The 13,277-nt window shown below is 42.8% G+C and overlaps 1 protein-coding gene across 1 annotated transcript; it reads left to right on the top strand.

Annotated features, from left to right (window-relative positions):
- The first annotated feature begins 1,833 nt into the window (after positions 1 to 1,833).
- LOC105568247 (zinc finger and BTB domain-containing protein 49) lies at positions 1,834 to 12,196 on the top strand. Its single transcript, XM_012023744.1, has 2 exons — positions 1,834 to 2,228; positions 6,218 to 12,196. Exon 2 carries the CDS (start codon positions 6,231 to 6,233, stop codon positions 7,953 to 7,955), a length of 1,725 nt encoding a protein of 574 aa, XP_011879134.1. The 5' UTR covers positions 1,834 to 2,228; positions 6,218 to 6,230; the 3' UTR covers positions 7,956 to 12,196.
- The last annotated feature ends 1,081 nt before the right edge of the window (positions 12,197 to 13,277 follow it).

The following is a 13,277-nucleotide window of genomic DNA, read 5'->3' as shown; positions in this document are numbered from 1 at the left end:
CTCGAAGAAATAATGAAAATACTGCCAGTCCGACTGGAGTCAATTGCAATTTCATTTTTTGAAAGAGTGCCATTATTCATTCTTTACTTGGATTGATTCTTCAACTCTGAAAAGAGTGCTTTTGTTTACTGATAAAGAGAAGATTGTGTTTCTACCTTCGCTAAATATTTTGGCGAAAGAGCTCTGGCAAAAGTTGGGGAAGACCGATATTAGAGGAACCTCTCATGTTTATGGGATTTGGTGAAGTTATAGGGCCGCAGGAGCGCTCAACGCGACACTGGTACACGGGGGTTAGAGATTCGCAAGCGCAAGCGCGGGCGCACGTGTGGCAGTGAATCCGTGACTGCGCGCGTGCGAAGAGTCCGCAGGTCACCGCGTCCTTTGCACCCTTTGCGTCGCTTCCCTTCGCAATCCCTATCTCGCTTCCTCTTTCCGCTATCCTTTGTCCCTGTCGCTGTCTTCGTTTTTCAATCTCACGTACTCTCTCTTTTCCTCTCCACCTTTCTTACCCTTTCTCGCTTTTCAGACAATAGCGTATCGCGCGTAGGGGCATCTCTGAAGACAGTATCGGATGGAGCATGTATTAATTTTAAATGCATTTATATGGTATATCTTCTCCGACACGTCCCGAACTGAACAGATTATCCCTTAATCTTATGGAGGATTAAATCGAATTATGTCTATTGTAATATTTTAAGCTACATTTTTATATATAAAAAACCGGGTTTAAATTTCTGTGCTGCCGATTCTTTCTTTTTCATGACTGATGCACTTCAAATAAAAATAAGTATTTATTGTCATTTTTCATAACTGCATAATGTGCAAAGAGATGTCACGGTTTTTGCAAATTTTGGGCGACATGATAGATTTTTGTTACAGTTCACATATCTGATTGATATTTGAACATCTGTCACCGTTGTTTTGTGATCGATCTTGACGAGCTAAACAAGGGATTATTTTCGCGCATGAGTGAAGTGGTTACCATTTATAACAACAATATGCCAATTGATTAGCCAGAGTAATAAGCTTTGTTTTATTGCCTAAGCTTCGAAATGAAGCCACCGGTTGCGGCCTGTAACGCTCCGCAACACGACGGATCAACACGAATCATTGATAAGGTTCGTCTTGTTTGTGTATGAACGCTTTGCTACACGTAATAAGCGCGCCACTGATTAGGAGGTTTCCGTTGGAAACAACAATAGTAGCGTAATGATAAAGCGATAACAAATTTTCGGATTATGCAACGTGGCCATACCAGTACCTGCTGTATGATATATCTTTGTTAATCAAAATTGACATAAACGAATGTGAAGAACTCTAGGTTCTTTAAAGATATTCCGAAGAGTAATAGTAATCACGAGAGAATCAATTTTGCGTATTGCAAATAAAAGAAAATATTGTCTACTGTAAAGCCTTGCGTCCACGATTCGTAAATTTTTCGCAATAAATTGAAAATTAAAATCATTCAGATACTAAATTCTGTCCTGACTGAGAGTGGCGAGGGTACAGCGCGCGCTGGCTACAGGCCTGTGCACTTTCTCGCGCACCGTTGTCCGCCCCCCTCCCCCCTCCCCCCCCGCCTCAGCACTCACCGCGCGCCCTCGCCTCGCGCGCCGTCGTGGCGAATTGCACGCGCGGGTAAGTCGCGCCGACCACGCCGACAGCCTCCACGTGCTGGCAAGCGGCACTCAGCCGCCCCAAATTGTAGGTCGCCGCCGTCGGTTCGCGAAGAACGGGTGCGGCGCGGGGTGCGGGACCGGGTGAGGCGGATGAGGCGAGCGGGCGATAGCGCGATGGCGGGGGGGACGGTGAGGGGAGGGGCTGGAAAGGGAGATGCGAAGAGGAGAGAGCGGTGGGGAGGACGGATCCGCGCGTTCGCGCGTGTGCGCCTCGGCCGTGATCGCTCCGTTCGGCTGAGGAGGTAAACATTGTACAGTACGATTAGCCGGTCTCGCGGCGGCAGGTCTTTCGCTTTTTCGTCTTGTGGCCCGTCCCTCGCGCAGCGCAGAAGAGGAACTCTCTTTCCTTCTTCCCGAATTTACGCGAGTTCTCCCCCGGGTTTCGCCCTCGCGCATCCCTCCGGATGGTTGGACCGAGATCGGGATTCTGCGAATCGCTCGCTGTCGGCGCTGTCACGGGTCTCTCCCTTCCGGATGTCGCCGAAGCGAAGGACGTCGACTACCAGCGCCCGGATTTTGGGTTACTCTAGGGCGCAACGTGGCGCATAGGTGGGTGCTCTTTTTCTCCATCCGGAGGGGACGGGGACGTTCAATCCACCCCTTTTCTTTTTATTTATCATGTTCTCTTTCTCTCTTTCCCTCTCCTTGCTAATCGTCCGGTTAAAAGTGACACCGCGAGTCCTGATTTGCGAAAACTGACTTGAACTCCGCGTATTCTGTTTCCACGTAGTTTCACGAATTCTCTCGACTACTGTACGTTCTTACCCGACCCTTTATGCATTCTTACCCGCGGATACTCGGACTTGTAATCTAGGTTTTTTTGTAGATCGCGTAGATTTAATACGCGCGCGTACAGTGATGGACAGGATTGGTGCAAAACGTTTTTTTTTAATGCGTTTAGGAACTCGAGAAATAGATCGGAAACGCTCAAAATGGTTTTGACATGGCCATCGAGTAAGATATTCCGCGGAGGAGATTTTGGAGCGTAATCCGCAATCTAAGTGCACGTTCCTAAACTCATTAAAAAAAAGTGTCGCAATTTCCATTCTGTCCATCGCTGTACGCACGCACGCATGCACGCACGCACGCGCGAGCGATAAAAAGACAGTTGCCATTAAATTGAGCGGAACGCAGCGCTTTTGACGTGACGTAGCGTATTTACGGTACAGGAGTGAGCTACTTTGATTTTGGATATTAAACGGACGATACTCCGAAGCCACTTTCACGCGACGTAGGGAGAAAACAAGCCGAAGAAGGCGCGCGGAGGAACCAACTGTCATCAACTTTCCGGACCAGAACCGCGCGTCATCACATTCGGTTGCTGATAGGCCCCGTTTCGTTCTCCTGTTTGCATGTACAGGCTTGTCGATAGCAGAAAACATATTCTTACTCGTATAGTATTATCAGTAAAATGGTTTCTAAACAATGTAACTTATGTTAAAATTGTCAGACTATTAAAATGCAGTTAAAGTTTTTAGTCTTAGAAGTTTTTTTTTGAGAATAAAATAGCGCAAACGCGTTTATATTGATATATGCCCGCGAAACAAATACTTGTATAAGTCTTTTTCTTTTATTATATTTATCTACGTGTTAGTTGATCGTATATGTGACATTTAACATTTATTCACCAATTATTCTAGTTCGCGGTCCTTATATTCGTTTGTTTATATATTTTTTAAACATTTTACTCATTATAATAATATAAAATGCATAACTGTGAATTTGTAAAATTACGGGATTGCCCTAGTAGCAGAGTGCATTGGCTAAATATTGGTCCAATGTTGGTTATATTAGAAATGTCGATATTGTCTAACATAAGGCCAATATTGGCCATAAAATAAATGTAAATATTGTACGATAATAATTATATAATGTTAGATTTGTATTGGAAGTGCATTTGCCAATATTTAACAATGTAATAACTATTGGTCTAATATTGATGCAATATTAGACCGATATTGCTAAACAGACACATTGGCTAAATAAGAAAAGGCGTCCTTCTTACAACATTGGGCCAATATTGGGAATACTAGATTTACATTATTTCCCGATATTGCGCCAATACATTGTGCTACGAGTGGATTATTGGGATTCGTTAAATATATCAAATAGGAAATAAAAAAATAAAAATCGAGCGCGGTGACGTGTCGACAAATGTGTATCGCGAATTAAAAAAATTACGCGTCAGCACGTTAAATTTCTCCGTGAAAAAGGTATCGATATCAATTGTTTGTCATTTGAAGAACCGCAGTTAATTATTCTTATGCGTTAGGGTAATTTACATAAAGCGTAAGCAGAAGTCATTGCTAGATTACTCGAGTCGAGGAAAGAGAAGAGCGGTGGCTCCACCACTCGAAATTCGTCACGAGAATGTCTTTCGGGCGCGAGCATCGGTGGTTTGGCCGTAGGGTGAGATTTTCCTTTTCAGCACGGGGGGTGTTTTCGTGGATCAATATAATTTTTGTATCCCTTTTGTGCGTAGCGTTACTCGCCCGGTCGATCAGTCAGAGTTCCATGAAGAAGAGGAACGATTCCCCACAGGAAAAATAGGGGGAATTAGATGAAAGGGAGGTGACGGAGATGGTGGAGATGGAATTGGCGGAGGAGAAGGACCGTAGGGGCGAAGGGGGGACTGGGAGGTAGGGAGGGCAAAAAAAAAAGAACGAAACGTCGTGCGCGATTATCGCCGGACGTGTGCCGCCGCGTGCTCCTCTTGTGATGTAACTCTCGACGTCCTTACTGCGCGCCGAGTTGGACGAGGTCGGTGATCGCTATAAAAAAATGCGACTCGCACACGTGGAGGCGGCCGCGCGGGTTTCGGCCGCGCGATGTGCGAAGACGAGCGCTGGCTGGTAGCGACGGCTAAAGGGGTGGGAGGGAGGGGAGGGGCGAGCAAGCCGGCGCGCAATACGCTTGCAGAACGACCGCCGACCACGCCCGCGGCCTCCCGCGGCCGTTGTCGGGCGATAGCGCCGCGCGCGTGCAGGCGCTTAGCGCCGTACACGCTGTTCGACAATTCATCCGATTCGGAAGGTATCTAAAGATATTCGCAGACACTTCGTATTTTTACCTGGGAGCCAAGTTAGCACTGGCTATATTAGAATTACCGTTACGGTATCTCGGGTCCGTTTCCTAATTTGAACGAAAACTTGACGAATTGGGCGGTACGAGTTTAAAACTGAAGCGACAGAGCGTGGCCTGTCGGATGGTAAAACAGCAAACGTAGCGCGTTAATTCGGTTCGGGCAATAATTAGGGATGGACAAAAATTACTTGATTATTTAAACAGATGCTTTTTGACGATACGATCCGAAGCGAGTTAATGCACCGCACTGTACATCTAATATCTAATATCACGAGTAACTAGTAATCATACCACATGTAGGTGTTTTCCGCAGTTAATTTTCCTACGTTACTAATTTAATAGAAGAAGGCAATATAATTGTGTCAAAGCCCTGCGTCTACTCTAATATTACTCCACTACCAAACATGTAAATAAGAGTACAAACTTAAAATTAAGTATATTGTAAGACAAGCTAATGTATAGCAGAAGCTATAATGTTATTAATTCCATTAATGTTTATATTAACCTAGAGTTATATATGTAAATGAAAAAAAAAGATTAGTAATGGTAGAGTCCTCGGTTCGATCCCGGCTCTCGTCTCGCATATTTTTCCGGTAAGGGAAATTTCAAAATTTCAGCGCTTGAAGGAGTTTAAGCGCCTAGTGTTGGCTTCAGCGTTTAATCACGATTAAGCACATGAATTTTAAGGAATTTTTAGAAATATCACGCTGATATAATCTCACGGTTGAGAGGCGTTTCCACAAAAGGGTAAACTTAAAAATAATATTTATAATTTATAAATTTGTAGTTAATTGTTACATCACCTTAAGACGGGTGACGGCTCACACTGCTCATAATAGTCGTTTGGAACATTGTTATTAAAAATATTATATTTGAATATGCGATTTAATGCGTTATTTATCGTTATTTTTATTACAACGCAGAGTTGTTTAGTTTTCTTAGCGAACGTGATGAGATAACATGTTACGTGTGCTCATGATGCATTTACCCACTTGCCCACTTACGAGCGGCCGTGCAATTACTGTACATTTTTTGTTGACACTTACGGGCTATCTTATCGCGATATTATTCTAAAGGCGATAACGCGTTTTGCAACCATCATTGGGACTTCCATAGCCCGTAAATAATGATGCAGTTAAGGTACGCTTAGTTTGCGTGCAATCAGACGTATGCAATATTAACAGCAACACAATTGATTGTCGACATAAAGGCCGTGGCACACGGGAAAATTCAAGTGAAACTTCAAACATAAGGGAAGCGTCCAGTCACAGTCGAGAACGTAAACAGCTGTCTTTAAATTTAAGCTGAAATTCCGGTTGATTGAAATTCTTACTTAACACGTCATACGTGCTGAAATGTCGTACGGTAGTATGAACTTGTAGCAAGGATTAATTTGCTTGTCAAGGAATAATATAATCCAACTAATCGGACCATTCCAAATGATTTTGTTGCAGTCTTCCGGCCTCGATGTTGGGCTACTATCAGGCGGAGTCCGTGCTGCCGAATCCAACGATGTCAACATCTGCTCCGGGTAGCGGGCTAGCCACTGGCTTGGAGACTATGAACTCGGTGAAGAGCTTGGTGTGCAGTCCAGATCTTACAATATTCGCGACCACGCCAGGATGCAACGGGGTCGAGGCCGCGGACCCGGCCAGCCCGACGACGGCGGAGGTCGGCAAGTACCAGTGTCTGCTATGTCAGAAGAGCTTCGCGCAGAAGAGCGTGTATCAGAGTCACCTGAGGTCGCACGGCAAGGACGGCGAGGATCCATATCGCTGCGATATTTGTGGCAAGACGTTCGCGGTGCCGGCGCGGCTGACGCGCCACTACCGCACGCACACCGGCGAGAAGCCGTACGAATGCGAGTACTGCAGCAAGTCGTTCTCGGTGAAGGAGAACCTCAGCGTGCACCGGCGTATCCACACGAAGGAACGGCCGTATAAGTGTGACGTGTGCGGGCGCGCGTTCGAGCATAGCGGCAAGCTGCACCGCCACATGCGCATCCACACCGGCGAACGGCCGCACAAGTGCACTGTGTGCGACAAGACGTTCATACAGAGCGGCCAGCTGGTCATACACATGCGCACGCACACCGGTGAGAAGCCGTACGTGTGCAAGGCGTGCAAGAAGGGCTTCACCTGTTCCAAGCAATTGAAGGTGCATACGCGCACCCACACCGGCGAGAAGCCCTACACCTGTGACATCTGCCGCAAGGCATTTGGCTACAACCACGTGCTCAAGCTGCACCAGGTCTCGCACTACGGCGAGAAAGTATACAAGTGTACGATCTGCAACGAGACCTTCGGTTCCAAGAAGACGATGGAGCTGCATATCAAGAAGCACCCGGAGTCGCCAGCATCCGTTACCTCAACAGTCACCGACAGTGGCATCTCCTCGCCAACGGCGGTCGGCTCGCCGATCGGACCGGACGTTGAGATCTCCCAGGACGGTGGCAATGGTGACGGCAGCGGCGGCGGAAATCTTGGTCTGGTCGCGATTCCAGCGAGTCCAAATTTACCGAGTATCGCTGTCGACGACAAGGAGAACCTGAAGACTGAAGACTATCCGGACTCGACGTCTAACGCTTATGCCGTTCAACGCGACTTTGCGTACTATCTTTATTCCGGCAACAGGGAGCAGCAGTATTCGCAGCCGTTGATGGCACCGAACATGGCAGAACCCGTGCTCGCTGACATCGACGAGAAACGTTTCCAGGCGAGTGTAGTGGTGAGCGCGCCGCTGGAGCCAGTAGCCCACCATATGTTCTTCTATCCCGAACCGGCGTACGGCAACTTCGGTTTGACCACCAGTAGCAACGTGGATCTTGATGCCACTGACTGTTCGTCCCTCCTGAATCTGCCGGGTAATGATGCGCGCCGAAGGGTCGAGGCCGCCCTGGAGGCGGTTGAGGAAGAGCGCCAGAGGCAAGAATACGGTACCGGGATCGTCAAAGTTGATCGGGATCCGTTGCTCACGCCACCGTGTAGCAATCCGGAGAGTCCGGCGTCGTCGCCCGACCTGGCTTTGGACCTAGCGATACCACCGCGGGAGACGCTGATCTTACCGCCCAGAAAACGTAGTAAGATGATTCTTCAATCTATGGAGAGCGAGTACAGGAGCAGCGGCGGCGGTGGTGGCGGCCTAATCTCACAGAGGCAAAATTCGGTCATTCAGTTCGCGCGGGCTTCATAGTGAACATGCCGAAGCTACTAGCACAGCTTCGCGGAGGTCACTTTAGGAACTGAAGGAGAAGGTCTCTCAGAAAGTATCCTACTTTGGTAATATTGAGAGTCAGAGCTCTCAGGGAGAATCGATCGGTTCCTTCGGTTAAGGCGAGTTTGAAGGAAAGAAGAACCTAAAAGTCACTTCGAGTTTGGGTTTTTCAACGTCAAGTGATAATCGGAAAGTGTACGAGCAACGGACTTTTAGCTCGTCGACTACGAAAAAAAACTATGCGAAACTGCGTCCAGCAAGCACGGGCGGTTTTCCGTTTTCGGAATTGGACGGAAGAGAGATTGCTCACGTGCCTCTTGGGTGAATCCTGAACGAGTAAATCAGCTCGTTGGCCTTGTTTAACTTTCCATTCGCAATCAGCATGATCCACAGAAGAAGCTGATCGCGCCAAGTTAGCTCGGTGATCGAAGCCGCGTTTGTTACTTAATGACATTTAATAACAATTAATCCATCGCGGACTGCGTGTATTTTCCTAACGGCTCATAGGCGACACACTCGCAACGTTCTCGATCTTGTTCGATAGCCTCTTGGTATCTTGAGGTTTTAACGTTACGTTTATGTTAGATGTGTGAGAGATGAAGAGAGAGATACAACATATTCCTCGATCGCAAAAAGATCACATAGAATCATAGATTGTGAGCGTGCATGGTGAGGTAGTCGCGCGTACGCAATACATACAGCTATTAAAAAAACGTAATCTCGTTAAACCAAATTTTTGGGGTGAAAATATAGGTGAAATTTGGGAAGAGAAAAGATTATTTAAAAAAATGGCGAATTTTTTTGAAAAATCAATACGTTAATTTTAAAGCGTGTATTGTCTCATACGCACATTTCACTTCTTTAAAAGCTTTATTGAAAATTTTATGTTGCGTTTAATTTAGATATGCTATTAAAAATATATTATTTATATTTCATATTTATTTTATGTACATGTTATCTTTATATTTCAAGTATATGGTAGATTTATTGTGCGAGGGGTTACGTCTTTTTAACATTGTGCGCGATTCGTATAGAGCGGCCGAGTACCACAAGTAGCTAATGCACAACTTTTATAGTATTCCTCAAACCGAGAAAATGTGCCTGTGGTAAAGGCAGCTCGTTCAAATATAAGAGAAATATGTTTAATATACCTGTGGTATTTAGTATACTTATACATTGTACAGCAACTATTGCCAGCAATATTTAGCGGTCAGTAATCAGCATACAAAATGATTAAAACTATATTTTAAATATTTAAATAGCCGGCCAACTTTTGAGACGATTACCGCTAGCCACACAACTGCCGAATATCGTGGTCAACAATCGAGCATTACGCAATTATCGACTAATGTGATACGATATGGCCGAAAGTGTTAGTCGTTCACAGTATCCGAACGTTCATTCGTTGAGCAGAGCGAGGCAAGGAATTGTAACTTGGACGTTTGCACGTATTACCTCATCGCTGCACGCGAGCGATGTCAGTTTCTTTTTTTAATAATTTATATACCCGTTTTTTGGGTCTAACTTTCGACGTCGTGTAATTGTCATGTGTAATTGTCTAACTCGTGCCGATTGACTCGCCCTTCGTTGTGTCGGATGCACGATCGCGAAGGTCGAACAACTAATCTCTTGCCAGCCTTAACAAGACTGACATCAGTTTACCTCGTTAGCGTCACGATTCATTTAAACAGGAAGATACCAGTGACTGTTGCTATCATCGTCGTCGGTTGAATATTTATCAACTGGTTAAAAGATGATAAATTTGAGACAGGTCATATATATATTTTTTAATGCATATACTATTCTCGGCAGTTTATAAAAATGACACATGCAATAGATGTGCTTATGTGATCTTAATTAAAAATCCTAATACACGACAAAAAATTTACTTATTAAAGATTCAAGACGCGTTCCACAACTTTTATAACAAATAACCGGCCATTGTTCTCAAGTTTAAGAAAATTAAGAATTTTCAAAACATGACTTATCAAAAATTAACTTGCGCTATACTTTTGAACAAATTTATTCCATTGACTGTGTTTTAACGTAACACACCACGTTGTGCATTAAAGTAATAGGTACAAGTTGAGATTTGCTCGACGACGATGTCACTGAAATCTCTCGTGTATCAAACGGATCGGACGGGCGAATTTTTATTCGTCGACAATTTATCAGGAAATTTAGATAAATTTTCAAAGATCCCGAGGCTAGCTTTGCCAAAGTCAATCAATTGTTAATCGCAGGTCCAATTTACTCTTTTTGCCACCTTTCCTAATACTAAAGACAGACAGAAGACTCAATTAAAATCTAAATTAACTTAGAAACGGCCGTGTGGATCTTTAGAAAATTTTTGAACTTTGCTCCCACAATTATACGCTTTTGATTATATTATTATATATTTATACGTAGATATAATACAAATAATAAGACACAGCTTGCATATAAAAGATATAACAAGAACGACAAGTGAATTGACAAAAATGCAAGAAAGGAAATCGAACCTTAATGGTATCGTCGCAATTGTTTATCGCTTTTGTGAGAATTCGAATTGGTCATTATTTAGTGCGTGGAAATTAGTGCGTAATATATTAATCGGCGTAGCCAGACGATACCGCTGCGGAATTGTAAGAAAGAAAAGGGATTGACACATAGCGCAAGAAAGGATGGCGGAGAAAGATAGGGGTTGGAGAAGGGGAAAAGAGGAGAAAAGTGCACCAAACAATTTAATATCTCTGTGATAAGAACTCCATAGTACCAGAGTATTAAGCGGAGCCGAGCCCACTGCCAGAGTACAAGCGTATATGTGCACATGCATGCTAGAGTGCGAAACTACAATGATACATTGTATGACGGTGACGATATACTAGAACAACGGAACTCAGTTTGACATGGGGAGATTTTAAACTTCATGAACTCTTTGTCGATTAAAAAAATTTTTAAGTAATCTGTTGCGATTCCATAACAAGCTCACACACACAGCGTAAGAGGAATTTGATTTATGTTCTATTACTTGAATCATGTGTACCGATTAATAATTCCAGATCTATTGACAGATTTTTGTTTCCGCAAAACGTATTTATTATCTAACAAGCGAATCTTTTTTCGGATATTCTTGGATACCTTAATAAATTATATTCAGATTAACTTGCAAACAGAGCTCTGTCGTAAACGTTGATAGTAACAAAAGTATACGCCCGCTCGCGACGCCTGGCTACCGTACATGCGTGTACATATATGCGTTCATTCAAGTTCACATAACAATAACGAGTAGTGTAACTTGTATCATGTATTTACACACGTAATATTCGCGATCGTCGCGAAAGCACACCGCGCAGCTCACTCTCTACTTACTTTCGATATTCTTTTTTTAGTTGTTTATTACTTTTGAAAACAGTGCAATCGTAATTTTAAGTTCGATCGGTCTCGGATCGCGTCTTATCAATGTATGACTCTTCCATAATGGACTTTTTAGAAATTGTGTTTTTAAGTAATGTAATTTATTATGAGATACGTCAATACAGAAAATTCTGAAGCTGGGATTCGGAACTTGTAACGAAGGAGGTGGATTGTTAAAATGGATTCACGTTTGAATTAACTCTGAGAAATACGAAATTTTAATTTCAGAGGAACTTGAGTTGTCCCCTGGTGGCAATTGTAATTGTATAGCGAACACAAGCCGCGCGGTGTAACGCGAATTGAGAGTGTTAATTATTAAGTATTACATTAATGACGAGAGAAAGGAAAAGTAGTAGCATAATGTCACTATTGCTAGCATAGAACGCCTATTATTATTCGTTTCCTGTACTATTACGATTATTATCATTATTATTATTGTCATTGTCATTATTAATATTATAATTTTATTAATATCAATTATTATTTATAATTACTACTGTGAAATCACGTGCATGCCAGTGAGAGCTATCTTGTCCCAACTGGCGTGTGGAACTGATTATATATAAAAGCATCATTTTTATAAAAGAAAAACGAAACACCATTTCACCGCGCATTTTCCATTTCATTATGTTTGTTGTTAGAATCATTATCCGAGAATTTTTTTCTCGCGAAATCGAATGAGAGCAACCTATTTCGAAGTACAAGCGGAGGCCCTTTCTTAATTTTAGAGCGTTGTAAAAGTTGTATAAAAATTTATTATTGTTTTTGTATTTATAAAATTTAATATAAATGAATAAAAAAACTGTGAGTTTCCAAATGTGTGATATCTTTATCGCCTATTTTAAATGTAAGTATATATCCTTTATCTTTGCATGCATGTACCATATTGCTTGAAATTGATCAAATTTTTGAAAATACACATAATAAGTTATATAAAACGTAGTATTTTATACGAGAATTGGCAAATCTAGATTTGCGTTTGACAAAGCTGGAGTTCGATGCAACGTGTTGCATACACTGCGGGCATCGAGCTCACTTGTTTTCACTCCGAGAGATTTCGCGTATCAAGCACGGGACTGACGTCGGCATTTTTAATCGTAATTTTTTTTTACTGTACGAATATAAGATTACATTTATCAGAGACGGCGTAACATACTAAGCGAATTAAATACGGTATGAAAACGTCATTCTTTTAGGGACGCATGTGTATATAATGAGATTAAAATACTTTTTTCAATCAATTCCGTAATGCAATCACGTATCAAAGAACTGTAACAATATGGCTCGATGTAATGAAGAGTTATAATTTGCGATTATGCATTTCAAAATTCCTCGAAAGAAATGTCTCAACCACGCAATATATGACGTGTGTCTTGTGACTCATTGTGTTTGGGTTTCGTGATTTTTTTAAATAGTTTTTTTTGTATAATAGCTGCGTTCGGCATTGCAAATCTGAGGCATCGAAGTGTTCCCTTGTGATCGAGTGAGTGAGAGAGATCAATAAGATAAAGAGAGAGAGGAAAAGCACTCCGACACCTCAGATGTGTAATGCCGAATGCAGCAATTAAACGATTGTCCCGACTCATATGTGTATGTAGAAATGTACACTAGGAATCACCGATGCCTCCCCACATGAATTTGTGCACATATCGACACATTTACACATATTTTGCATATACAGGGTGTCCTAAAACCACCGGAGGTCCTCTTAATGACAGATTCCTTAGAACATTTCCAGACGAAAATCCTAATACAAAAGTGTCGAGGCTATAATAGTTTTTAAATTAGAAGCGATTATTTTCCACAAATGATAGGGCTGAAATTTCGCGCGCTCAGGAACGGCGAAATGACAAGTGATATAAAAAGAACGATATTCATAGGAGCACTTATATCACTTGTCATTTC

The sequence above is a fragment of the Vollenhovia emeryi genome, unplaced genomic scaffold (assembly GCF_000949405.1).
Source record: "Vollenhovia emeryi isolate VEMERY1.0 unplaced genomic scaffold, V.emery_V1.0 DF939130.1, whole genome shotgun sequence".
Lineage (NCBI taxonomy): Eukaryota > Metazoa > Arthropoda > Insecta > Hymenoptera > Formicidae > Vollenhovia > Vollenhovia emeryi.
This window is presented reverse-complemented; position numbering and strand designations above follow the sequence as displayed.

Bases quoted from the DNA above. Each gene is read 5' to 3' on its own strand.
- LOC105568247 (XM_012023744.1), top strand. From the start codon at position 6,231: ATGTTGGGCTACTATCAGGCGGAGTCCGTGCTGCCGAATCCAACGATG.